A 27,858-nucleotide genomic window follows, 5' to 3' on the forward strand; every position below is an offset into this window, starting at 1 on the left:
CTAAAGTTTGGTCTAAAGTTAATAGCAATTAAACTTTAGATTGGTAAAAGTTTCTTTTAATGAACTCAGATACATTACTTCATTTTTTTTTAATACATCATCAATACAGGATTTCTTTAAGAGCTTTTTGTTTATTATAACCAATTTACAGAGATTAAGCTAAGTAGTTTTATTGTTTTAATTATTTTTTTGAAATAACATGTTAGCTAACTTCAGTTTCTTTATCATAATGAGATTTGAGCTTTGATGGAAAATGTTCTTTCTGTTTCCATTCCTGAGTATTTTGTCAGTTGTTTAAAGATAAATATATATTTTTTTGTGATTTTTCTGCTTTGAAGCAATCTAGCTAATTAAATACTTTTTTTTTTTTACTCCTAAAACCTCCCATTTTACTTCTCAAAAGAATTTCTTATGCTTTGATGTATTTTTTTTTTTTTTTTTTTTTTTTAACAAGAGATAAATTGGTCTCATTATTGGCCTCTTTTTTTTTAATGAAAGCCTAATTAACCTAAAACTCTCAAATATTTATGTTTTTTTTTTTTTCTGCCAAAGTTTGGACTATTCTCAAAGATTTAAGTTGTACAGACCCATAAAAACATGTTAGTTTGTTGTTTTCATACAAATTTGTCCAAATGCTCCATGCCTTTTTGATTAACTGGCCTGCAGCCACTTCCCTAATTCTAGAAGAGATTGAACTTTTCTCCAGCATATTCACAGTATTATAAATGAAACACCATTGCCTGTTTTGGCTGCCCAGTTCTCAGCCAAATTTTAGATATTTCATTTATAAATTATAATATATATATATATAAATATAAAGTCAGCTGAGTAACTTGCCTCCTTGTTTAGCATACAGATTTAAAGTTCCAGTATCACTGCCATACATGTTATACCAAAATTTGACACACACCCCTCCTGGTGTCAAAGGAATGATGTCACTATAAATTCTTGCAGTATCATTGGTAAACCTGCCGGAACTTTCTGTGTAAATGTAATAACCTAAAAAAATACAAGATACAGCTGGTTAGCTTACAGAATAAGAAAGTACCGGTACTGTAACTTCTCTCTGTATTGAAGCATTAATTATCTGAACAGAGGATCTACCTAGCATATAAATTACAGATTTTCCTTAAAAAAAAAAGAAGATAATTAGGAGTTATATAAATGTTTGAATTAAAAAGCTATTTTTATTAGCAAACATTTGTTTTTATTTTGCTTATTAATAAACTTTTCACTCAAGCAAAAATAAAATGGCAAAAAACATCAACAGTTTTCTTTAGAGTGCATTAATTCTTTTTTTCTCTACAAAGTTCTGTAGCATATTTAGTCTTCAATATAAAAAAAGTTGGATTATAATCAAATTTGTTTTGAAAAATCTTTTAACAGGTATCAAAATACTAATCATATTAACTAAGAATGGCACTGTTAATGTCTGTTAGAAAGTTAAATATGTAGATTAAATAAAAAACTGACCATGGCCAGAAGTGTGGTCAGCAGTAGGTCCAGTGTTATAAGAGTCTGTTGCTCCCATATGGACAGACCAGTCAAATTTATCTGTTGTATCTTGGTGCCATGAACAGATATTATTTGCATCAAAGTTACAATCCCACTGACTTGGAGCTATCATTGAATAGAAAGTAGGGATTAATATTTTCACAAATTTTAAAATAGACTATTAACAACAAAAAAAAATTAAATTATATCAGCTACAGATCATACCATAAGTCACTGTTGAGGCCCCAGTAACATCTGTTGGGGATGGTGTTGTAAGGTTGACACAAACACCATCAGTGACCAGCAAATCATCTATAGCAATGTCTCCTAGGTAACCACTGCCTTCTTCACCATCAAATACGATCTTCAAAAATAAAAAAATAATTTCAGATGGATAAAGATTTAAACTAATGCAATCTTAATTAGTGTCTAGTTTATTAAATATTTAACTTTATGAAGCCACCTTTAAAGCCTGGTCTTCTTCTCTTATCCAGAAAATAAGAAAAATACTAAGCATTTTTATTAAATCATGTTTGCTGATACATGTCCTGTTTTATTATGTAAGAAATATAAATGTGGTAAGACATCATTGTAAACAAACCAAACTATCAAGACCATGGCTTTAAAAAGCTAATACTGTCCAAATCTATTTATTGTAAGACAACATGTTCTTACTGACCTGATAATCTACAGGACTAGACAAAGCTAATTGTACTGGTTTCCACTCTGCTCCCTGATTACCAGAAAGTTGCCAAAGAACGTTGGACACATTGTTAGACTGGGTCAGATATACTCTTAATGTTCCAACATCTAAAAATAAAAAAAATATGATAAAATTTCTATGTTCCAACAAAAAATGAATAATAATTTAAAGATACTGTCTTAATTTTGTACATTTAATAACAGGGTGTTTCTTCTAAATGAATATTCTAATAATAAAGGCTCAATAAAGTGGTGATGACTACCAACCTGAACCATACATGTAATACCAAAATGTAAGGCAGGAAGCTCTAGTAGCTGGAATAAAATCTGTATACAGCCAGGCTCTATTCCCAAGTGCCTGATTGCTGGATTCAATATACATGTAGTAGCCTGCAACGCAGAAATATTTTACAATATTAATATTGCATTATTGATAATTGATAATGAATATGATAAAAGTCAATATTATAATAATCTATTTGGGACAACTCTTGACTAGTTAAATAGTTTACTTTATTCTTTACAATTAGGAGGTGCGGAAGCTGAGCGATAAAGCGCTTGGCTTCTGAACTGAGGTCCTTGGTTCGAATCCTGGGGGAAAATGGGGTTGGTCATTGTGATTGCCACATGACACCCTTGTTAACTGTGGGACACAGATTGCAACGTTGGAAAGGGGAACTTTTACTTTTACTATTCTTTACAATTACAACAGTATCAAGCCCCAACCTCAACTATGACATTAGATAAAAAGAATATTAAAGTGTTGGTTACAAGCATATAACATTAACAAAAATCATTACCAGTAGTTAACTGTTACATATCAAAAAGAAAAGAAAAAAAAGAGCTTGAAATCATGTGTAAAAAAAGAGCTTTCAACATGATGGCATGAAATTATATTGAAATCTTATAAGAAAAAAATGGAAATAGTACCACAGATATTCTATTTCAGAAGACATACATTTTTAATATTTCAACTGAGTATTTGTCTTAAAATTATAAAATTATAAATGCATTGAAGAACAAAATATTGGGCAAGAAAAAAGCAATGCTATTGAGAACAATACCTTGGTCAGAGTTTGTTGTATGATCTCCAGGAGGTCCTGTCAAGGATGTAGTTGTCTGGCCTGCATTTCTCAGCCAGTCAAATTTGTCATTGCCATAGCTGTTAAATAGGCCACACATATCATACTCAAAGTCACAGCTACCAATGTGAGGGCAAACTCCATCTGCTAGTCTCAAATCATCAAGGCCAATGTCACCTCTATAACCTCTGCCAACAACACCTTCAAAAACCACCTGAGACAATATGAGCAAAGCTTATTTTTATTAATATAATATAGTGGAGACAGAAAAATTAAAATACCATATATTTTAAATCTTAATATTTAGTGATTGCAAACGCAAAATAATCCGTCTTTATTTTATTGCATTCAATGCTTTATATTTGATAATATTTGCTAGAGAGACAATCTACAATTGTAAGTAAAGAAGTTGCCTTTTTCTTTGCATAAGGTTTATAATAACTCAAATAATAAAAATGTATCTACTATATTTTCTATAGCTTCTTTCTTTGCATTGTGATATGTGGCTACTTCTGTAAACTTATTTATATTAGGCTATGAACAATACTAAATGAATGATAAACATACCTTATCATCAAATTACTAGATGCATAATAAATGCTCTAAGTTTTGATTATCTTACTTGGAATGTGCCTAGAGAGCCATTAATTGTTGCTCTTCCTTGTGACCAGTAATCTCCCAGCTGACCACTTCTAGTCCAGATCAACAAATCTCCATTGTGTTGTGTCCTTGCATAAACATTAAGGCTACCAATATCTGCACCATACATATGGAACCAGAAATAGATACAGTGAGAATGACCATTTGTTACTGTTATCAATGGACCAAGTAGTTTAGCATTATCTCCACTTGATCTTCCAGAGGCATCAATATGCATGTAATAACCTGTGGAGATAAATTCATAAATATATATTCAAATAAAGAATCACATACATTTTTCCAATGTAAATCGCTTTTTTTTTTAAAATGTAAAGTATGAATTCTTCAAAGTCCAATTTACCATAACCATTAGCAGTAGTGTGATCTGTAGAAGGCCCAGTGCCACTTGAAGCAGTTTGATTAGCCCATCGAATCCAGTCAAATATATCAGTTCCTTGTACATTGGTATAACCACAAAGATCAATTTCAAAATCACAGACATCTTGGGGAAAAAGAACAACACAAAATTAGATATAGGTAGCCTAAACACCAACTGATAAGTCAAAGAAAATATAAATTTCATAAATGACAAACCTTGAGGTGGGCATGGACCATTCACCACAGAAATATCATCTAATGCAATGTCACCACCATATCCATGACCCACTGTACCTTCAAAGGAAATCTAAAAAATAAAGAATTATAACATGAAACGAAACAATTTGAATAAATTTAAGGGAGACCACTCATACTGAAGAAACTCTAAGAGAAGTGCCATGTTTTTAACTTACCTGATAATTTTTAGTTGAAAAAACAGGAGCCTGTCCTTGCCTCCACACATTTCCATGAGAACCTGATCTTGTCCAGATACGAGAATAGTTAGCACCATTGATAAGGTAGACATTGAGAGTGTCAATATCAGCACCAAACATGTGGTACCAAAAGGTCAGGCACATATTGGAAGCTGAAAGTAATATGATATTAATGACATCTTTAATTCTATTCAATTTCAATTTGTTCAAAACATTGTTTCAATAATTCCAAAATGTTATAGAAAGAATAAACTGAGAAATACATTTGAACTACAACATTGTAGTGTGTATCCCTTACTTGTAGGTGCCATGAGTGCAGAGATCAGGACAGCTCGATCTCCAAACTTTTGTGGTGAGGAAGACTCAATGTAAATGTAGTAGTCATGACCTGTGGTGTGGTCACCAGATGGACCAGTATCTAGAGTTGGTGTAGCATGGTTAGTGAGTGTCCAGTCAAAATCATCAGTTCTGGACTCAAAGTAGCCACAAAAATCACCACCAGTAAATGAGCAATCAAGAGCTATGGATGAAACCAGAGAAATATATAGTTCATTCTAAAACAAATAATGGGATCCAAACTAACATTACCTATATAAAACAAATAATGGGATCCAAACTAACATTACCTATATAAAACAAATACAGGGTTCCAATCTAACAATATCAATAAAAACACCCAAAAAAGGATGCAATTGAACAATATCTAAATAAAATAGATCTATATTAAAGGATGCAATCCGACAGTACCAATATAAAACTAATGAAGAGATGCATTCTAGATTGAACAAAACTAATGTAAAACAAATTAAGTGATGCAATCAAACAGTACTTATACAAAACAAAGGCAATTACCTGTTGTGCTTAAGTTGAATGTTGTATTAGGTTGGCATCCAACAAAGTCTATGTCATCAATGGCTACAGCATACTGATAACCATTTAGTGGTGTGCTCTTGATTACAATCTGTACATTTAGAAGTTAGATTTATCAAAATAAAAAAGAAAAATTAATTTATATTATTGCAACACTTTTTAACTTCAATGTTTGGATAAAGCAAATGCTGTCGTTTACCTGATAGCCAGCTGGAAGCTGACCAATGTCCACAGAGTATTTAGTCCAAGTTGTAGATGACAAAGAATTGACAGTCCATAGAGTAGTAGCTCTATTAGTACCAGTATAAATAGAATTCTGAAGGAGTATGGCCAGGTTACCTAAAGATAAGATCAAATAAAACAATCAAGTAAGTCAAAAACCAATATGAAGATTTTTCTTAATGTTTATCCTTTGTTTAAATAAAAGAAATACAAGTCATTTAATTCGTAACAGAAATTCAAAGAGTATTTATACCAGAGCCTACGCCATTCATGTAGTAAGAGAAAGCCATACGACAACTTGGTCCTGAAGCTCTCAGAGGTGGAGATATAAATACAGCTCCTGTTACAGTCAGCCCAGGACCTTGACTTACAGCCAGGTAGTGACCTAATATAAATTAAAGGCAAGTTGAATGTCACAAGCCAGGATAGGGATTCTGTTATCTAAGCTCTATATGTACACTGTAATTAGTTTTCTGTCCTTCCAATGGGATATAAAAGCTGTTTGAGGCATATGTTTAAATAGTGAATATACACTATGGACAAAAATAATGAATATATACTATGGACAAAAATAATTTTAGTTTATGATGAGTTTATTCTCTTTTATAATTGTCCCTTTAGAATGATGTGTACATAAAATGAAATTATGAGGTTATTTCTTGATTCTATTTTAATTAGCATTTTAAGATATTTATTTTAATATTAATAATTTTTTCAGTATTTAAGTAACAGAGCATATGAACAAAAACATAAGTTTGGACATGGCTAGACATTTTGTCATTTTTCATTTAAACAACAAAAAGGTATCACAAAATACAATCTTGTAGTTCTAAGTCAAATATGTTTGAAGAGAATTTAGCTTTAAATTTCTAAAAGCCCTAAATATTTTTTTTCAGAACTTTCCTGGGCATTACAAAAAAAAAAAAGGAAACAAACTTACAGCACTATGAATAAAATAAATAGGTATGAATTCTCATCTTTAAATGGTAACAAAAAAATAGCATTTCTGTGATTTCATTTGAAATTCACCCATTAAAACATTAGACCAAAAATGAGTTAAAATTGATTGAAAAAGAAAAAAACAGAAAAGGGCAAACCTTGATTAGTAGCTGAGTATGTAGAATCTGTTTTAGGTAACAGACCAGTGGCAGAAGAAACGGAGACATTCATCCATCTAAATATACCTACACTATTGTCTGTCCAGCCACATTGATTGCTTTCAAAATTACATGTCCCTTAAAAGAGAAAAAGCAATAGTTCTAATAGGCTCTTAAGTAGCTAGCAATTTGACAAATAGTATATAGATTGTCAATACAATCAAGTAAATGTAACTAGCTCTTACCACAGTTAACTTCATCTGATGCATCGTTACAATCCAAGACATAATTACAAACGGAACTTTGTGGAATGCATTTGCCATCACCACATCTGAAGTTTGATCCACAAGGTGAAATTGACGTTGAGGAAGGTGGGAGTCCTGTAGGTAGGACGTCTAAATAAAACAAACACAAGTTTATAAAAAAAACCCATCATTCTTATCTTATCTTATAAAATGCAGATGTTACTTTATTTAGTTAAAGTTGTCAACAATATGGCTGTAGAATAAGATGTTTTGCTTACTATTAGCACTTAGCTTGCATCCATCTGTCAATGAAATATCATCAACGGCAATGTCCCCTAAATAGCTTAAGCCTACAACTGCTTCAATTATAATCTGAAATAGTGCATATAAAAATATTGTGATTGATGACGAAGATTAAAAGATTAACACACACAAACAAAAGCTAATTAATGTAGTAAATACTTTGTTCTACAATAAAATGTTCAATAGTTTCAGCCAAGAGCCAACAAACTGTCACATCTATGTCTAAAGTACCTGGAAATCAGATGTTTCTAAAAGTTGCAGATCTTGTCTTATCCACCTGTCACCTTGGTTTATCGTTTTAGAAAACAGTGTTTTCAAAGGTCCATTAGTACTTGTTCTGGTATAAACATTAAGTTGGCCAATGGATGATCCATACATGTGATAGAAAAATCTCATCTGAAAGAATTAGCAAAGGTTAATACATTGGTAAATAATGTTTCACTTGTGTATTGCATTGTTCAAGTAATATAAAACTCTAAAGAATTCATGAATTTTATAGTTTAATCACCTGACAGGAAGAGGTAGATCTTTTCTTGCTTGATGTAGCAGACACTAGAGGACTTAGTAGTCTGGCTTTCTGCCCTGGAACTCTAGGGGATGAGGTTTCAATGTAGACATAGTGACCTGAACAAATAAACAAAATAAAAAGGCACTTAATAATATTTTCCAAAAGGAATATTTATCTCTATTTGTACATTTGACAGACATTTTCTGAAACCTTGTATAGTTCGTTTTAAAAAATGTAAACTGACCTCTTACTGTTCCTCTGGTATGATCACGTGTTGGTCCAGTATCTGCTGACCCTGTTGCTCCTTGCTGTCGAATCCAATCAAAATCATCTGTCTTATCTTGCATCCATGCCCCATAGCTGTACTCAAAGTCAGTACGAAGTGGAAAAGCAGCTAGGATTAGAAAAGAGTATGGAAACAGTTTATTGATACCATGTAGAAACGTTATTTTATTAATATTTAGTTTCTCTCTAAGATTCTTTGTCATTACTTACCACAATTCAATTCATCACTGCCGTCCCCACAGTCATCAGAGAAGTCACAAATGCGAGTGTTGTCTATGCATGCCTTTCTCTGACAAGTGAACTGATAAGAAAGGCAACTTGCTTGTGGTGCTACAAGGAAAAAATTAACAATAATTTAAAAAATGACACAATACAAAATCATAGTATTGGAAAAAAAGCTAAATTAACATGTGTTTCATACATTATTGTAGCTTAAAAAGTTAATCAGTAAAGCAGCTTAGAAACTATAACTAGTACCTGGATATTCACAGTTGATCAAAGTAATATCATCAATAGCAACATCTCCATTAACACTGTAACTTCTAGTAGCTCTGAACAGAACCTTTCAACAACAGGAAAAACAATACAAATGTTTATTTTAACTAATGATAGTCTTTTAAATGCAGATTTATACTGATGAAGATTGGTATATATCAAGAACTAAATTACTGCACCTTGAAAGGAACAGCAACTCTTCCTACATCTACCAGGGCTTTGATCCATCTATTTCCCTGATCTCCAACTTTTTCAAAAATGATGGTATCTTCTTGAGATTCTCTTAAGACAACCATTAAACGTCCAATGCCTAATAAAGAAAAAAATAGCACTGTCCTTGTCATTTAAGGATAAGTGTATTAATGTTCTACTGGTAACAAGTACAGTGCCATCCTTAGAGAGCTAAGATTTTGTCAAAGGTTGACTTCTTGAAACTAATGAGTGGGATGTGGAATGTGAGCTGAAAATGATTTTGTTTTTCATTGTTAAATTTAGTGAGCATAAAAGGATCACTACTTGAAAAAAAAAGAAACAAAATACTATTAAGATATTAAGAAAATAAGTTTATTAGTTGGATAATTATAAAAATCCAGACTCTGTCCCTCTAGTTTCTACTTACCATAACCAAACATGTGATAATAGAATTGAATTTGACATGATGCTGAAGATGGTCCAAAATTAAAATTTGTTTGAATTTCAGCCATATCTGAATATGATCCATGAGCACTGTCTACATATAAGTAGTAACCTAATGACAAACAAGAATTACATAGTAGAGAAATGTATGACAAAAGGTAAAGACTCTACAGCAAATGTCAAATGTTTACTTCAGTAAGTACCTGTGGGATCATTGTTGTGATCATAGGTTGGTCCTGTGTTAGTGTTGAGTGAGCCATTGAAACCTCTGTTCCATTCATAATCCCCAGCACTGGTATCTATATATCTGCACCAATCATATTGGAAAGAGCAATCTCCTGCACATTTAGAACAAAAATATTCATTGATCAGAAATTGGAATTTTATTACTGCTTTGAACTGGTTTACTATCCTAACCATGGACAATCTTTGTAACTATCAGTTGGGTGACATCAGATGGATACATTTATTTCAACTGGTGAAAAGTGACAGATTATTTTCTTGAAAATTTTTACTTCCTTAGGTGCAATAGAGAATAAAATTAACAACCTTGTCAACTAATGGAAGCACCAATCACTTTACCAGCCAGTCATAATTTCCTCTTGAGGTAGGTGAGAAGAACTACAATCTATATCTACCTAAATCTTATCTATATTTCTTTTTCTTTATATATTTACAAATAAAATGATTTAAATGCCCAAACTGTGTTTTAAGATGCCAAAGCCTTGTAAATTTAAGTATCAGTGATAGAGATGCCAAAAGTTTAAATGCTTTTTAAATATTAATGAATGATATCAAAAAGTAAGCTCTATCAATGAAAGTTATTGTTAGGCGCTTTTGTGCTATGTCTAATACGGATAAATCAAATGGAAGTAACACCCAAATAACAAAATCCAATAACACAGGCAAAAGGCCAACAATATAAGATAGTCGACGATTATAGTAAATGTTAAACAAGACATTTAATAATAACAAAGGGAACATTCAAATGTTGTCAAGCTAAATTTCTATGTTCCTAAAAAAATGCCTCTCTCTAAAGCCTTCAAAGTATTCTGTTTACTTTACGCTATTCTTCCTAAAATCTTATTCTTTTTGTTTTTACTAGTTGCGTCATTGCCTCTAAGTCCAAACATTCCCTTTCAAGGAAACAAATAACTAGTTCATAATCATGCCATAACACTATAAAGTAGAATTCCAATATTATTACTTCTCCAGTTAATGAGTATGTTGCTACTATATACCTTGTATATTATTGATTGCAACTATGAATTGATTTATGTGAGTTCTATTTTGAATTATATACCCAAATCCATGTGGTGAAGTCGAGTATTATTTAATAAGGTATAAATATGTGTGGCTGATGCAAATAGAAGTTTCTTGATAATTGTTAATAAGTTATGATACATACATATTAAACATAAATGAACAGCAGCACCAGGCCACTGGGGTGGTAATTTGCATAAGGGCGAAATGACTCTGGACCAGAAGAATGTTTTTTGGACATTCCGATGGTCTAGAGGTTAAGTTCGCTTAGTGCTTTATCGCTAGGCAGTGTTGTCGAGTCCAGGGTCACTGGTTCGGGCCATGGTCGGTGCAGTCCCTTATTTTCGTCACATTTAATTCACTACTTTCTCTTAAAAAAAAAAACTTGGTCCCTGGTGCTGCTGTTCATTTATGTTTAATATGTATGTATCATCATTTGTTTCAGCACCTAGCTTCACTTCTATATTGTTTCGTGAATAAGTTGTAGAGACTTGTTAAATAGTTACTAGGCATCCCGACAGAATACAATTACCTACTAGATCATATACAAGAAAGCACACAAATATGATCAAAATAACAGAGGCACATTGATTGCTTTCAGAAGTGTAATGGTTACAACGAGATTTCATCTTTTCCACTTTTTTATGTTTCTGTCATGAAACATAACGGAAAAAAAAAAAGATGAGACCATAAACTGCATCATAGATTTATTTCTTAGTTAACACTGGATTGAATAATGTCTATCCATACTTGAATCCAGTATTTTGTATGGAAACAGAAATGTTCCACATGGTACAAGCTAAATTCTTGTTACTTACCACAATTGCTTTCATCTGCGGCAGTGTCAATGCAATCTCTAATGAAGTCACAAACTTTAGAGTTTGGTATAGTTTGATTTCTGATTCCTCCACAGCTAAAGTTGCCATTGATTATTGAATCTAGAAGTTAAAATATTATTTCTTTACATAAGAGGATATAGATATGTACAGGCCAAGACATTAACATTTATGAAGTCACATTATAGAAGTCAATTTGGTCATTTTGTTGAGAATGTTTGGCAAACAATAGAAAAAAGTATTATATTATGAAATATTCCAAATAAAACTGTGTTGAATATAAGACAACAAATAAGAAATAAAATCATCTCAAATCTTTCAATTAAAAAAAAGGAGTTTTAATTGTTTAGGTATATTTTTTAACAATGTTTTTAAAAAATATTATTTACAATAGATTTAACCTACAATTAGAATAGATTTCGTAAGCTTTAAAAAAAAATGTACAATCTTAGTAGATTTCCTTAATGAAAAGACATTTAGAAAAAGTTTAAATAAAAAATTGCTTTTTATTTTTGCATTAGTAAAAAAAATATATTTGGTCACAAAAATAATAACAATTACTTATGTGTTATAAAAAAAAAAAACATAAAATTTAAGGTTCTAGATCTAGAACTGTTAAAAATCATTATATACAAGTTGATTTTGAAAAGTATTTATAATTAAAAGACTAATTTTAAAAAAAATAAACCTACTATCCTGACAGGATCCAGGGTTAAGCAGAAAATCATCCAAGGCTATATCACTAAGATATCCTGAACCTACTGATCCAATCACAGAAATCTTGAGTGATAAAAACATTGAGTGTTAGTTGTTTTACAATTCACACAAAAATAATAATGAACATTTCTTGAAATTTATAAATTTCAATTCACTGTTTTCATTAGTCTATACCTGGAATGTATTTGAAGGTTTTGGTATATTGATAAGAGCTTGCTTCCAGCTTTGCCCTTGGGGTCCAAATAGAGAGTAGATGGTCTGTGCGGATGTGTCATCAATGGTCTGAACAAAAGTAGTACATTTTAAAAAATTAATGTTACAAGAATATTGTAAGCAGAAATAATTTTATTTATAAACATAAGGTTTAAAAAAAAATTAGCTTTAAAAAAACTGATAGGGCTAAGTGACATTTTTAAAACATTGACATTGGATCACTCCTTACATTTGCTATTTTCAAAACAAATTATTATCAGTCTTAGCTTTCATTGGGCTTTTATATAAACTCATCTTTCTATTTCTGAGACAAACAATTGAAAAAAAAAGGAAATTAAGTAAACATTTGACTGCATTAAGTGCCACTTTTTTCTCATTATTTTTATTTTACCTTCATTGTTACATTCAAATATCCAATATCTGTTCCATACATGAAATACCAGAGAGAGAAACAAAACATATCATTGTCAGCTATAACTGGTATCATCTGTGAATCTAATACAGCAACGTCTCCAGGTTTACTTGGCGCACTTGACTCCAAATAAATGTATTGACCTGGACAAATCATGGAATCAATATGTACAAAGAAGTAAATAAGTAAAATTTATAAGCGCTAAACTTCCAATAAATATACTGACCTAGACAAAAATAGAATCAATTTTTAAAAAGAAAGTTACAAAGTTAGAAAGTTTGTTTTTGTAAAAAAAAAAAAAAATTTACGAGATTTTAATAATACCTGCTAATGATGCTATGGTATGATCCTGAGATGGTCCAGTAGCATATGAAGGAGTTGAGCCATGGTTAATAATCCAGTCCAGGTTATCAGATTTATTTTGTGTCCAAGAACAAAGTCCTCTTTCAAAATCACAGCCATACATTTGTACACACGGCTCTTTGGTGACCTAAAAATACATTAAAATAATACATGAGTAAATCAAACAACATGATTATATACAATTAAGGATGATTCATTATGAAAGTAATAATCTTATTTCTTTAAGGGATGTATGTAAATTATAGGAGAGTGATAAAAGAAAAATAAATTCAGATACCTCCACATCATCAACAGCAATATCTCCAGTGTAACTGCTGCCAACAGTACCTTCAAATACCACCTGAACCACAACAACAGGTAATTGTTAAGCAAATTTTGTTGGCTAATATTTTAATTAGTTATTGCTAACATTTTTATTAGTTATTGTTAAATAAAGTTGATTGGCTAACATCTTAATTAGTTATTGTTAAACAAAGTTGGTTGACTAACATCTTAATTATTGTTTTAGAAATTATCTTTCTAGAATTTCTCATATGGAAACATACAACCTTTTTTAAAATCAAATATACAACTTTTTGTTACATTAGAAATGAATATTGTTTAGCTAGAAACTGACCTGGAAAGGTGTTAGAGAAATTAAGTCCACTTGAGCCAACAGCCATTGGTTTCCAAAGTTTCCAACTTTATTATCTAGTAGCAGATCATTCCCACGGACATCTCTCAGATAAACTGCCAGAGTTCCCATACTACTTCCATACATGTGATACCAGTATTTCAGACAACGACCATCTGTTGCAGGGTATACTGGGGTCAGCATTCGGGCTACATCACCAGGGACTCGAGGACTTGATGTTTCAATGTACATGTAGTGACCTTTAAACAATAAATTTGATAAACATTTAGCACTACCCAAAAACTGGTAAAAAAAAAAAGGGACAAGTCATGATCTTTGACAAAGTATGTTGGTATATTAAAACTGCTTTTTTGTTTCTGATCCTAGCTAGATCAAATAGCTTTCAATTAAATTTAGAAAGATATATCCAGATGCAAAACAACTTAATTTTCTTTTTAACTGGCTGTGAAACTGTTGAGAGCAATTATTTCTTTTTTTTTCTTTTGTTTGCAATCATGGAACTTTGACTTGTCACTTAATATGTTGACTTATTATAAATATATATATATATATATATATATATAACATTTCAATTTGAAACAACATAATGCAATTACAAATTACAGTCTCTGTCACTTCTATACAATATCATACTTTCTACTGGAACATATAGATTTAAATACATCTGTACATAACTGTGTTGTCTTTTACTTGTGGTAATAGCATTAAAAAAAAAGAGCTCTATTTTTTTTTAACTATGTTCAATGTGATATATTTTTTAAACATATTATTTTCGAAAACATATGGATAAATCTAAAAAAAATATTTTGAATTACTTTGAATAATAGATTTATTTCAAGGATTTGAAACAAAATCTGTGAGCTTTTAATATTAAATTTGACTTCAATAGGTCAAAATCAATTAAATTCATGTATATTTTCAATTGTTTCATTTGATACCAAAAATTACCCATAACAAGAAAATTTTTTAGACAAATTAAAACATTATAAGAGACCTTTATAGAGACAAATTATTTCCTTGAAAATATAGAAAACTATATAGGTGATAAGGAGTAAATGTAAAGCCTAAGAAAAACTATTTCTACTTAAACTAAATATATAAAAACTATTACTGAATAAAATCCATCTTTCAAACCTCTAAGTGTTCCATAGGTGTGGTCAACAGTTGGTCCAGTTCCGACAGTATCAGTGCTGCCACTATGCCGTAACCAGTTGAAATCATCATAAATGTCTTGATTAAAACCACAAATGCCATCGTCTTCAAAGTCACACAGAGCTAAAATTTAAACAAATGGCTGGATAATTTGTTAGCATTTAGAAATCTAAACAATTACGTTTAGGTAATAGTTTAAAAAATTAAGTTGACAAATCATATATGCTTGTAAATAAGCTTGTATCATTTGTAAACACTTTAGAAAGTATCACCTACTTGTCATAGGACATGGCCCATCATATACCACTATATCGTCAATAGCAATATCACCTCTGTAACCCAAGCCAGCAAGACCCTCAAACACAACCTAAAAATGTTTTGTAAAAATATTGTAAGATAAACATACTAAATTTGTTTGTTTGTTTCATATGTTTCTTCAGAATTGAAGACTTTTACATCCTAGACCAAACCTCCCTCTAGATGGCATGTGTTGGTAGCGGGCGGTGTTCTGACTCAGGACTATTGAGATGACAGTCCAGAGTGCTTACCATATGACTAATAGAAGTAAGAAGGAAAGTTTAAGAGTTGTATAACTATACTAAAGAAAAAGAAAAAAAAATGTTAGATGAAAAATTATTTCATTTGTTAAGGTTTAGTCTAACCTTGTGATAGCCATCATCCCCACCAAGCTCTACCAAAGCATTCAACCAATTCAATCCTTGCTCTCCTTGTTTGGTCCAGATTGCTGGACCAAGTCCAGTAGAGTTGGACAAGTAAACATTCAGTCTGTTGATGTCAGCTCCGTGCATGTGGTACCAAAAACTTAAGCAGCGTGAGTTAGTGTTGCGGAACTGTGCACTTGATATTCTGGCAGAAGCATTGTTACTTTTAGCAGAGGCATCAATGTGGATATAATGACCTGATAAAAATTTTTAAAAAAAGAAAGAAAATAAAAAAAAATTTTTCAATGATATCATTTCATAACATTTTGTACAATTTAAACTAATGATCTAACTTATTTTTTTACATTGTAATATTTCAACTGAGATCTTAAAAAAAACGTTGAAAAAAAAAAGTCAAATTATCGAATATTTTCACCAATTATAAATTATAATCACAATAGAAGCTAACAAGACATCTTACCTTTTATATTTCCTAAAGTGTGATCAGCATCTGGGCCAGTAGAATCTGAGGTGGTGCTTCCTGTATTGACTATCCAATCAAAATTATCATCTGTATTCTGGGTGTAATAACACAAAGGTTGGAAGCCTTCAAAGTCACATGACAATACAGCCAGAGCAGCTGAAAATACAAGAATTGAAAAAAAAAAAGCTAAAAACAAACTTTCTAAAAAAAGATACTATTTTAATTTAGCAAATTTTCGAGTGACTAACTTACGTGGGAGTGTTGGAATAGTCGCAGGAGGAGGAGACGTTTGCAAAGAACAAAGTCCATCAACCAGTTTAACATCATCTAAGACTATTGTTGTTGCTCCAATTAAATTTCTCTGAGCGTCAATGCCAATATAGTATGATGTATTTGACAAAACGTCCATAGATGTTTGTTTCCAATGGAAAGATTTATCAATGCCATCTGGATTTGTCAGCTGTAGCAAGGTAATGTTAGCTCCAGGGGTCTCCAAATAGATGAACATAGTACCTAGGTCAAGTGTAAATACATTTCATGAGTAGTCTATATGAGATTCCAAAGGAAAAGAAAGAGGCCATGAATTTTTTTTTTTTTTCAATCTATATTTAATTTTTACACCGATATAAAATTAAAAAAAAATATTTTTATACCATTTCAACAAGAATCTAAAAACTATTTCAAAACAAATAAAAAAGTTACCATCTCCTTGAATGTAGTAGGCAAAACTAAGACACTGTCCAGATGTTGGTGGTTGGAGACTACTAGCCAACAATGCATGTTTGTTACCAGAGGGACTAGCAGGAATGTTGGCAAGGGCAAAGTAACCTGTAAATGTTCAAACAATTCAAGAAATGTAGCAAGGAGATATTCATAGTGAAGGTCTGCAGCATAGGTAACAAACAATGACTGTTAAGATATATTCCAAAACACACTGACTAGAAGTTGGTTGATATAAAAATAAAAGACAACATGAAATGGATAAGGAACAGAATGGCAGACGAAATGGAAGGAAACTAGTCAACAGAAAAAAATCTTTTCTTGAGTTCCAGAGGATGGGATGATGAATGGAAGATTGTAATTATTTAGTGAGATGTTTCATGTGGTTAAAGACAGCAATCTAAAAAATTAAAGTCTTACCATTACTAGAGCCTGTGGTATGGTCTACTGAAGGCACGTCAGACTTAAACCTTGTAGCTTGAGGGGTAACAAGCACCCAGTCATAATCATCATCTCTTCTGTTAGTAAATGTACAGAATCCACCTTCAAAATCACATGTAACAGGACTAGGACAAGGTGAAGGTAATAGCTGTATGTCATCAAGTGCTATGTCACTGGTGGCATTTGCTCCCACAATTCCCTCAAATATTATCTGAAACAATGCAAATGAACCAGAAACAATTATATATCTAAATAAAATAGTATTTTAATATAAACATGATGCACGTTTTTAAATGTAATACTACAAATTATAATCCTATAAACTGTAATCTTACAAATTATAATCCTATAAACTGTAATCTCATAAATTATAATTCTATAAAGTGTAATTCTACAAATTATAATCCTATAAACTGTAATCTCATAAATTATAATCCTATAAACTGTAATTCTACAAATTATAATCCTATAAACTGTAATCTCATAAATTATAATCCTATAAACTGTAATTCTACAAATTATAATCCTATAAACTGTAATCTCATAAATTATAATCCTATAAACTGTAATTCTACAAATCAAATTATAATCCTATAAACTGTAATCTTACAAGTTGTAATCCTACTTTGTAATCAAGCAGAAGAAAATTGAACAAAATAACAATCCGCAAAATTATTTCCTCAGAAATACAAAACAATATTCTATCTCATTAAATTTTTTTCTTTTAGCAATCTATATTTTTAACAACTATGTTTCAAAATTAAAACGTAACAGCATTTCACTTCAATTATGATCAACTTACCTGAAAAGCATTAGGTGTGTTTATGTTAGCTTGTGCTTTTAACCAAGCATCTCCTCTATTGGAATTCATGGACCAAATAAGATTTTGATCAATCCCACCAACAATACGCTCATACACAAACAAGGTTCCCATGCCAGCACCATACATGTGATAGTAAAACTGTAGACACTGAGCTCCACCACCAGGGTATATAGGTGAGTCTAATCTAGCTTTATCCCCAGGTTTTCTAGGAGGTGAGGACTCAATGTAGATGTAGTAGCCTAGTCAGAAATAAAAGATAAAAACACATTTATATCTAGATTAATTTTTTGTTAACTAATAAAAAAAAAAGGCATACAAAGCTCTACAACTATAAGAAGTATTTATGAAGTATAAACACTCTGTCGTACTTTAATATAACAAAAAAGTGTTAACATCTAAAGCTTTATTACACTGCATGACGATTATAACTACACACATAGCAAAGGTTAAGACACGGAATATAGTCAGTACACAATCTCACGTGAATTCACAAATGTAAACAAACACTAGGGGATACAATCAAAATAAACAAACCAATTCAGGACACACTCAAAAAAGATTAAATTGAAACAAAGTCTAATCTTAGTGTTGATTTTGAATATTCTCTAAAGGGGAAAAAACAAAGTACCTCTAGAATTTAAACAATACAAAGTACCTCTAGTTAGGTGAAACAAAACACAAGGTACCTCTAGTGCTGCTCATGCTGTGATCAAATTTTGGTCCAGTACCAAAGGTGGCTGTGGCTGTTTGAATCCTTGTCCAGTCAAAGTTATCATTAGATTCTTGTGTATAACCACACATGTCTTGCTCAAAGTCACACAGTGCTAAAACAGGGATTTTGTTGATGTAGTTAATTTGTAAAGCAGTCAAACTATAAGGGAACATTCAGATACAACTTAACACCAAAAATCAAGTTTTTTATTTCCCCCCCCCCCCCATAACAAATCTTAACAGAACTCAAACATCCATAAGTCCCTGTAGAGAAACATAACAAGAAATTTCTAATTTTACAAAGACTTGTTTATTAATTATCATTTTCACAAATTACATTTTTCGTCTTAGTATTGTCAGGTTCTTTTCTTGCTTGGCTCATTAGGTTTTTTCTCAAATAAGAACAATTATTACTACCTAAACTTCAACTCCAACTCCAACTATCCATGAATAACAATAATACTTTAATATTCAATAAAGCACACAATGACAACTCTCAAGAGATATTAATACACAAACACCAGTCCAGGAAGCAACCGTCCAACCTTCCTGGACAGGAAACAAGACCTCCACTGCCTAACACACTCTCTCACACATTCAATGAAGACTAAACCATGCAGCTCATAACACCTGCAAGACTAATCACATTCATAACCTGGGCCAGGGAGTACATAAACAAAGGCATATAACTATCATACCAAAATAAAAAAATGATCTTCTATTTTAATATTTTTTTGTTTTGTTAAGAAACAGACCTCCCCCATGATATCCAAACATTTTTGTTCAGATTTTTGTTCTCAAAAACCCACAACATTGTAGTCATAAATTATGCTTTCCAAGTCACCCTTAGACTTGAAGGATGGATTCATTCAAAATGTATGTAAGTGATGTTATTTTTAAAGTGAGATTTATGTGTAGAGAACAATAAACTAAAATATTTACCTCTATGGGGACAAGGTTTGTGTACAAGTACTAGGTCATCCACAGCTATATCTCCTAGGAAACCATTGCCTCTGATTGCTTTAAGGAATATCTGGAGAAATTATCAGTTTCTCAGTGAGTTCAACCATATCAAATATTAATTTTAAATTATCTTTTCATATAAAAGTTTGATTACTGATTTATTTTTTTTTAAAAAGTTTTCAATTACCTGATAGTTAGTAGTACTTTGAAGAGTAACAGAGGCCTGCAACCATCTATTGGCTTGATTTCCTTGCCTTTGCCATTGCACAACAGTTACTCCCCCTATACTTGTTAGAAGCTGGAGTTGTCCAATGTTAGCACCATACATATGATACCTGATGGGAAATATTAGCACCCTACATGTGATACCTGGTGGGAAATATTAGCACCCTACATATGATACCTGATGGGAAATATTAGCACCATATGTATGATACCTCATGGGAATAACTGAATAATACTGTTGTTTTTTTTAATGTTGTACATACTTTAGAATCAGAGTTTTGATAATGTCAAAATAGCTACATTGACTCTACAAAACTAACAAATAAAGCTCATGCATTTCAAACTTAAGTGGTATTACAGAAAGAATTTACATATTTTTGAGTGCAAATTTTTTCAAAAAAGCAAGCAGAGTAGTACATAGTACATGGCCATTACCTTAAAACATACCAATTAAATCATTTAATACCAAAGCCTCTAAATGTATGGAGTTATGGAGCATAACTATTTTTAATAAAAGTAGTTATGATTAATGATGCTAAGTCATTTCACTTGTGCCAGTTCTAGATCAAACAGTTGAATTATGAAAACATCTTACCAAAATGAAAAGCAGGCTGTGCCAATGGAAGGGGGTAAGACTGGTGAAACAAGGACTGCATCATCTCCCTGATTACCATTATTGGACTCCAAATAGATATAGAATCCACCTGGTAGACAAAAACAGTGATGACACACGTCATTGAACAACACAAAGAAAAAATATGACAATGATAGTTACAAATAACATTACACTAAGTTATTAATACAAATTATGACTTTAGTATTAACAAAGGTAACATTGCACAAGAGGGACAACCCTTGATTGAACATTACCAGCAGACAAGTTAGAAACCAAGAGGGAGTATGTGACTGATATATTTTGAACAAAACCATTTACTAAAATTGAAAATCATGTGCAATCTGTTGTAAGGATTAGATTAGTTTGAGTTTTTGGCACATCGGCACAATTTAGGCCATGTCATGCCCGTAAGGATTAGATTGATACATAGTTGTTTTTTTTTGTTTTTTTTTTTACCTGATCCAGTATGGTCAGAAGTAGGTCCAGTGTTGACAGTAGGAGTGCCATGTGACATCAACATCCAACTTAACTTTCTGTTAGGATACCCTGACCAACTACAGAATGTTTGGAGATCAAAATCACAATCAGCGTTTTCTAATGCTAAAAAACAAGAGAAGGTCAAGGTTAAGGTTGGTTAATTTAGCTGTCAGAAACTAAAACATATAGTTGTCTTATAGGACAGTCAAATGTACAAGTTTTAGCACTCTCTGAATCTGATTTAATATGATAAGTAACTCACCATCTGTTGTTGGCAGGGCATAGTCTGGTACAGTCTGACATGAGTATGGGTCAATGCTAGTGTCATCAATTGCAATGTCACCTCCATAACTTTTGCCTACAACACCTTCCAGAACCACCTAGTTGCCAAAAAAAAATTATTTACAGCTTGAGCTTTTTTTTTTAAGGCTGATTGAGCTGTGGTTTCAATTGTTTACTATTATTATTATGTATATGTAATAAAATGTAATAATTATATGTCCTAAGATTATAAATAAATTATTCAGGACTTTGGTTAATTGGGGCAGCTGTTTATTTGAATAAATTAAGAACTAACCAGAACAGTGTAATTGTAAATAGTTCTGTTCACTTTTTTTTTTAATTAGAACATGAATCCGGGCAAATGAAATTACTTTGAAGATAAAAAGGTTGTAAAATTATACAAAACATTTCATTACATGAAATTTATTTTGGGAAAATCATTGTAGAAACAGCTTTGAAATCAAAGGAGAAAACAGATTACCAAGAAACTGATACCAAAATGTATCATTATGTATTAGACGCTTGGAAGTTTTAAAGCTGGATTTCCATTATATTTTATAATAATGTTAAGTGCTTTATATGATTTGTACAATACCACTACATAAATAAAATAAATGGAAAGCAAACTTGTCAGCTTTCACAATAATCTTATAACTAAAGTAACCACAAGTCTTAACAAGATTTCTATTTCTCCGTTGTAATTTGAATAAAGGCAGCATTATAATGTTAAGACAATAAATTTGTCTTTTTTTTAAATTTATTTATGGCAGTTTAGGGTAAGCAGCATATATTCAAACGTATGTTGAATTTTGATGTTACAAAATTTTTACTTTTTTTTTTTGTAAACAATAGAAGCAGTTTCTGAATTAGAGGGAAACATCTATGTCCGGATGTGCTCCAAATAAGCAGAATATATATAAATTTGTAATAATTACCATAAATGGTTTATGTGTGTAAGCACTGCTAATGTTGACTTGTGCCGCCATCCACTGAGGGCCAGTTTGACCATCAAGTTCCCAGAGGGTGGCTTCTGAAGAAATAGCATCATAGCTTGCATTGTTGAGAACCAGAACTTTCAAACTTCCAATGTCAGCGCCATACATATTATACCAGAAGCTGAAGCAATAGTCTTGATTGCTAACTGCAGGAAACATCTGAGTAAAAGGTACAAAGAATTTATCAATTAAATAACACTATGTGCATAGCCTACATCAAGGATTAAGTGGAGTAAACATCCTATGAAACATATTTGACTAGATCAGGGGTTCTCAACCTGTGGGTCATGATCCCCGAGGGGGGTCGATGGACGATTTGCCAGGGGTCGCCAAAGACAATTGAAAAAATGGATTGTTATTGTCTATTCTTCTATTGCTGTGTGTGTAGGGGGGGGGGGGGTCGCGGCTAAGTGGGGGATTGTAAAAAGGGGTTGCCGAGCATAAAAGGTTGACAACCGCTGGACTAGATGAAAAAAAAAATACCTGGCTGGCTAATCTGGCTCTTTCACCAAGGCGTCGATTACTGCTTTCAATGTACATATAGTAACCACCTGGCCCTCCAGAAGTATGGTCACTGCTGGGGCCTGTTTGGAATGAAGCAGTTTCTCCCTTATTTCTAAGCCAATCAAAATCATCTGAGCCATCCTGAAGATTGCGCCACAAGCAGGTGTCATTAGAGAAGCTGCAAGTTCCTACAATAACATAAAAATTTAAACATAGAATATTGAAATGAATATAATAGTTTTCTCAAAATAATAAACTAATCATTTGTAAACTCAATATTTATTTCATGTAAAATGTAAACAATTACTTGGGTTAGGACAAGCTCCATTCTTCACAACAATATCATCCAAAGCAATATCACTTCTATAGCCAGATCCAACAATACCTTCAAAGATAAGCTGTAAATAAAATAATTATAGATAGATGCCAATTTATGCCTGACTGTTTATTCCTTAAAATGTTAAAAATATAGGTATTAAAAGAACTTATAAGGTAGTTTCTTTTGCTTACTGAAATGACTAATTCACTAAATGATAGTATGTTATTAAAATAGTGTTGTTGTTTTTTTTTAGAAAAATATCATATTTTATTAATGTAACTTAAAATTGTAATAAATTTAAAAAATAAAACAAATTCACAGACACAAAAACTTACCTGATAATTGCCCATCAAGTCCAAAGTCATTTCAGCTTTCCTCCAGCCAGGGCCCATGTCATATGATCTTGACCAAATAGGAACACTACTGTGAACAGATTTCCCAGAACTCACTTGATATACATTCAAAGTACCAATGTCAGCTCCATACATTTGATAGAAGAATGTTAGACAGTGTTGTTGACTCATTCCAGGAGCATAGGTTGGACTGCAATTACAGTAATTATATATGTATAACTAAGAGTGATTAAAACTTTTACAGCTGATTTCTTTTTCCAGGTAAAAGCATTTTAGATATTTTGAAAAATAAGCACTAAAGCAGAAGGCTGCATGACTACAATGCAATAAAATTTCATTAAATTTTCTAGGAACTTTTGTCACAAGCCAGGTAGGCAAGCACAGAAAGGGTGGCCTATACACTGCTTGAATTGGTTAATTTATTCTAGTATGACTAACTGCTATTAAAAAAAAAAGGAATGTATGGATCACTAATATAGAGTATATTTGATCATTCTTATTGTTTGTTGAAGACTCAGTGACATAGAACTAAAAGATATTCTGTGACAAACAATTATGTCATTTAAGATGAAATATTGTGAATTAAGAAATGGTTGTCAATAAAACCACAGCTCTAAAAAGTCACAAAAACTTAACGAATATTAAGACTTTCTTAAGCAATCAGAGATCTATTGCTGCCTGGTCATGTGGTTTATGCTCTGGACTGTCATCTTGATGGTTTTGGATTCAAAACCTGCCCACTACCTAGCCCCATCATCTTGTGGGAGATTTGGGAGATAAAAGTATTTTTTTCTGATGGAACATCTGAAACATGTTGAAATAAACAAAGAATATGGCCTCCTTCAAAAGTGAAGCCACTATGGATGATCTTATAGAAATGTAAATACATAGATATAAAACTTAGCATGTTAAGTCTAACTTTTTAAAAGTGGATTGGTCAAAACATTACCTTCTGATTCTAGCTGTATCATTAGCTTTCTGTGGACTAGATCCCTCTGTATAAATGTAGTGACCAGTGAATGAACCATAGGTATGGTCAGTATATGGTCCTGTATTCTGGGTTTGAGTACCATTACTGTTTAATGACCAATCAAAATTATCATCTGTTTCTTGTGTGTACCCGCAGAGGGAGTTATTGGATGGTAGATTTTCAAATGTACATGATGAAGCACCAGCTGTCAAAGAAAAAGTAGCTTTATAAAATCACTGCATTTCCACACACCACACCCCCACACTCTTCTGATACTATTAGACTATATTTGCCAACATAATCAGCTTTGACAGAATAATTCAAGGAGACCTAGTTGCCTCCCAGGTCTCAAGAGTAATACAAAAGTGTCTTGCCTCAACAAATATAAATTAATTAATAGTATTTCTTACCATCTAATGTTTTTTCAGGGCAAGTCCCAGTAGGTACAGTGATGTCATCAATAGCAATATCACCTGACCATGAAGACCCTCTAACACCTTCTATCACCAGCTACAAGAAAGATTACATTGAAATAGTCAACACCAAGTTTTGTTTAAGTCCTACTTCTAAGTAAATAACTATGTAATTAAATATACCTGATATGGTGTCCAAGGGTTGATGGGAATGCTTGCACTTAGCCATGATAAACCTTTTTCTCCTTCCATCCTGAAAATTCTTGTCTTTTGACTGCCTTGTTGTACATAGACATTCAGTTGGTAGACAGTGGTTCCATACATGACGTAGTAGAATCTTAAGCAGCGTTGTCCAGGGTTGATGACTTGGCTAATCAACCGAGCACTGTCATTGGCTACTCTAGGAGTGGAGGCCTCTATATAAGCATACCAGCCTTGAGCTAACAGAAATTTTGAAAGTATTGTTACGTATTTCTGAATCTTCTGGCTAAATGTATTAGTAGGCACATAAATAAAAACACTGCAAAGAACTTGACGACTAAACTTTCAGTTTCATATAACTTTAATGACTATTAACTCTAACAATTCGTTACTGTAACATGTAGCGTAGAAGACTGTACAATATCTGTCAGTTTACAGTTAGCTATACTTCGTTGCAATTCATCTCTTCACTTCGTTGCAATTCATCTCTTCTCAACTTTCCTCGAGCCGTATTCCTCAGAACAGACCAACGACACACTTCCCAGTGTCGCTCCAGGTCTCCCAAAGCTGAACCAAGTCGAACTCAAGTCTACCGAATCAGAGCCGCACACGTCTTACATCGACTGTATCGACTGTAACGGCTCAAGTCCACTGTAGTTCGCTGTATAGACTTTAACAACAGTAGTCCACTCCAGTTAACTCTACCCTAGTTAACTTGCATCGAGTCGTACACATTTCTCTTCCACAGAGCCGCACACGTCTTACATAGTCTGTATCGACTGTAACGGCTCACTCACGACTCCATACGACTGACTTTCACATTAACTCTCTGGCTTATATAGAGTCCCTAATCGCTTGTCCAAAGTTGCACAAACACGGCTAGTATCCTCTGGAATAACACGTGAGCAAACATCACATCCTGTCTTTGTTTATACATGTAGATTGCAGAAAACATTGGCTGCAGTGTCATCTTGCCGGGGTCACAAGTTGTGACCTCTATCTGTCACTGGACATTGCTAGTACCTTTTGGAATAACATGTAAGGACACGTCACATCCTGTCTCTGTTTCTACATGTACATTCCAGGGAACTGCCGCTGCTGTGTTATCTCGTCGGGGTCACACGTTAACCTCTTCCTGTCACTGGTCATTTGTAACAGTATTTTAATAAGCAGAATACCAGCCTTGATAGTATTAGAAGTATACTTTAAATTTTATAAGTATATAATTTGTTAAAACATGCGTTTGTAACCAATCTTACAATTTAAGATACACATTAATAGTTAACCAGATGTTATTGGCATTGGCATTGAAATAAAAATAGTTTTTTTTCCTGTTGAATCCCAAGTCTAATGGGTACCTGATATTTGTTGGGGAAAGTGAAAGCAGTTGTTCATTGTGCTGGCCACATGATACCCTCATTAAACATTAGCCATAGAACAGATGACCTTTACATAATCTGACCCATATATTGCAAGATCTAAAAGGGCTACTTTCCTTTACCAATACATCCCAGAGCTATCACTTATAAAAAAAGCATTTCAAAAATGAATAAAACATACCAGTTCCTTTTGTGTGATCTACCAGTGGTCCAGTTTGAGTAGAACCTGTGGGACCTTGTGATCGGGTCCAGTCAAATTGATCTTGTGTGTCTTGAACCCATCCACAGAACCCACTTTCAAAATTACAATCATAGGGTGTTGGTACTAAAAAAGGAAATAATAAATGATTAAATATTAATAATCAATTTATGGATCTGATTCATGCACAAGAAACTTAAAGTAAGGGAGACTAAAATAAAAAAAGCTAAAATTTGAAACTTTTTCTGTTGTGTGGGTTTTTCAATTAAAATTGAAGACTTTTGTGATGTGCAATAGTTAAGTATTGACATTAAAGAGAGCCCCTGGTTGCATGCGGCTTCAGAACGAGACAGCTGAAGGTCACTCACAAAGGCCAAAGGATACATATTTGAGACCAAAAGAAAATCTGCTGCCGAGGACAGACGCAGACAGCAAAAAGGAAATCTTAATCAACTAACGGCAGACAATGGTTATGCTTGCCCTAGATGTGGCAAAATATGTAGTTACAGCTGAGGTTGGTAGCCACAGGAAATACTGCACTCCTCATTAATCTTCGGACGTCTTCTTAGCTAAGTATTTAAAGATATTTGCTCCCAAGCACCATTAATCTTAGTTGAAGATACAAAATTACCTGATGTTATCTGGGTAGTAGTTGAAGGTGCAGCTGTGGTGCTGGATGAGCTTCCTCTGACAGTAGCATTGGCTGGATTAACTGTTTCAAGACAATAAACATGTTTAACAAGAGCTTTCTAGTGTTTGGGAATTGAAACACATCAACACTGTTTTACTTATTAGACCAAAAATAAAACATGCTAAGTAAAAATGGTAAGGCAATAGTAATGGGATTCTCAGGATCCATAAAGACATTTCTGTAGTGAACAGTACCAGGGAAAAGAAGAGTCAGATAAAGGAGAGTGAAGTGGGAAAACATGTCTACAGAAGAGACTCTGGCAGAAGACAGAGAGACATGGAGTAAGGTGGTCAAAAGGTCATATGTGATGACCCAACAAACTATGGGACAAGTGAAAATGAAGGCCCACTTTAAAACATGTTATTTCCAGAAGGATACTTGACTAGGTATTTTGTTTATAACTATAGTTACTCTAGTAATATAATATTTAATATAGCTACTAGAAAACAA

The 27,858-nt window shown here is 32.5% G+C and overlaps 1 protein-coding gene across 1 annotated transcript in view; it reads right to left on the reverse strand.

Moving 5' to 3' along the window:
• Positions 1 to 27,858, reverse strand: part of LOC106054420 (MAM and LDL-receptor class A domain-containing protein 2-like) — a 124,742-nt gene that overhangs the window by 21,684 nt on the left and 75,200 nt on the right. The window contains exons 104-158 of the mRNA XM_056044467.1: positions 27,349 to 27,429; positions 26,700 to 26,843; positions 25,122 to 25,378; positions 24,936 to 25,035; positions 24,505 to 24,730; positions 23,538 to 23,745; positions 23,191 to 23,281; positions 22,863 to 23,071; positions 22,320 to 22,538; positions 21,365 to 21,482; positions 21,082 to 21,225; positions 20,605 to 20,713; positions 19,972 to 20,119; positions 19,764 to 19,854; positions 18,797 to 18,934; positions 18,090 to 18,349; positions 17,267 to 17,498; positions 16,829 to 16,954; positions 16,379 to 16,639; positions 16,124 to 16,282; positions 15,643 to 15,899; positions 15,257 to 15,347; positions 14,963 to 15,103; positions 13,811 to 14,067; positions 13,472 to 13,534; positions 13,156 to 13,321; positions 12,811 to 12,974; positions 12,381 to 12,488; positions 12,182 to 12,269; positions 11,472 to 11,591; positions 9,594 to 9,728; positions 9,374 to 9,502; positions 8,934 to 9,064; positions 8,737 to 8,821; positions 8,470 to 8,589; positions 8,219 to 8,368; positions 7,975 to 8,090; positions 7,698 to 7,862; positions 7,442 to 7,535; positions 7,164 to 7,313; positions 6,919 to 7,056; positions 6,075 to 6,206; positions 5,799 to 5,938; positions 5,582 to 5,690; positions 5,028 to 5,249; positions 4,709 to 4,881; positions 4,512 to 4,602; positions 4,279 to 4,419; positions 3,901 to 4,163; positions 3,261 to 3,492; positions 2,464 to 2,586; positions 2,174 to 2,304; positions 1,720 to 1,858; positions 1,474 to 1,620; positions 838 to 999 (exon numbers count right to left, since the gene is read on the reverse strand). Of these exons, the coding sequence (XP_055900442.1) occupies positions 838 to 999; positions 1,474 to 1,620; positions 1,720 to 1,858; positions 2,174 to 2,304; positions 2,464 to 2,586; positions 3,261 to 3,492; positions 3,901 to 4,163; positions 4,279 to 4,419; positions 4,512 to 4,602; positions 4,709 to 4,881; positions 5,028 to 5,249; positions 5,582 to 5,690; positions 5,799 to 5,938; positions 6,075 to 6,206; positions 6,919 to 7,056; positions 7,164 to 7,313; positions 7,442 to 7,535; positions 7,698 to 7,862; positions 7,975 to 8,090; positions 8,219 to 8,368; positions 8,470 to 8,589; positions 8,737 to 8,821; positions 8,934 to 9,064; positions 9,374 to 9,502; positions 9,594 to 9,728; positions 11,472 to 11,591; positions 12,182 to 12,269; positions 12,381 to 12,488; positions 12,811 to 12,974; positions 13,156 to 13,321; positions 13,472 to 13,534; positions 13,811 to 14,067; positions 14,963 to 15,103; positions 15,257 to 15,347; positions 15,643 to 15,899; positions 16,124 to 16,282; positions 16,379 to 16,639; positions 16,829 to 16,954; positions 17,267 to 17,498; positions 18,090 to 18,349; positions 18,797 to 18,934; positions 19,764 to 19,854; positions 19,972 to 20,119; positions 20,605 to 20,713; positions 21,082 to 21,225; positions 21,365 to 21,482; positions 22,320 to 22,538; positions 22,863 to 23,071; positions 23,191 to 23,281; positions 23,538 to 23,745; positions 24,505 to 24,730; positions 24,936 to 25,035; positions 25,122 to 25,378; positions 26,700 to 26,843; positions 27,349 to 27,429 (8,394 nt within the window). The remainder of the gene's footprint in view (positions 1 to 837; positions 1,000 to 1,473; positions 1,621 to 1,719; positions 1,859 to 2,173; positions 2,305 to 2,463; positions 2,587 to 3,260; positions 3,493 to 3,900; positions 4,164 to 4,278; positions 4,420 to 4,511; positions 4,603 to 4,708; positions 4,882 to 5,027; positions 5,250 to 5,581; positions 5,691 to 5,798; positions 5,939 to 6,074; positions 6,207 to 6,918; positions 7,057 to 7,163; positions 7,314 to 7,441; positions 7,536 to 7,697; positions 7,863 to 7,974; positions 8,091 to 8,218; positions 8,369 to 8,469; positions 8,590 to 8,736; positions 8,822 to 8,933; positions 9,065 to 9,373; positions 9,503 to 9,593; positions 9,729 to 11,471; positions 11,592 to 12,181; positions 12,270 to 12,380; positions 12,489 to 12,810; positions 12,975 to 13,155; positions 13,322 to 13,471; positions 13,535 to 13,810; positions 14,068 to 14,962; positions 15,104 to 15,256; positions 15,348 to 15,642; positions 15,900 to 16,123; positions 16,283 to 16,378; positions 16,640 to 16,828; positions 16,955 to 17,266; positions 17,499 to 18,089; positions 18,350 to 18,796; positions 18,935 to 19,763; positions 19,855 to 19,971; positions 20,120 to 20,604; positions 20,714 to 21,081; positions 21,226 to 21,364; positions 21,483 to 22,319; positions 22,539 to 22,862; positions 23,072 to 23,190; positions 23,282 to 23,537; positions 23,746 to 24,504; positions 24,731 to 24,935; positions 25,036 to 25,121; positions 25,379 to 26,699; positions 26,844 to 27,348; positions 27,430 to 27,858) is intronic.

Source organism: Biomphalaria glabrata, chromosome 10, assembly GCF_947242115.1.
Source record: "Biomphalaria glabrata chromosome 10, xgBioGlab47.1, whole genome shotgun sequence".
In the NCBI taxonomy this organism is placed as follows: Eukaryota; Metazoa; Mollusca; class Gastropoda; family Planorbidae; genus Biomphalaria; species Biomphalaria glabrata.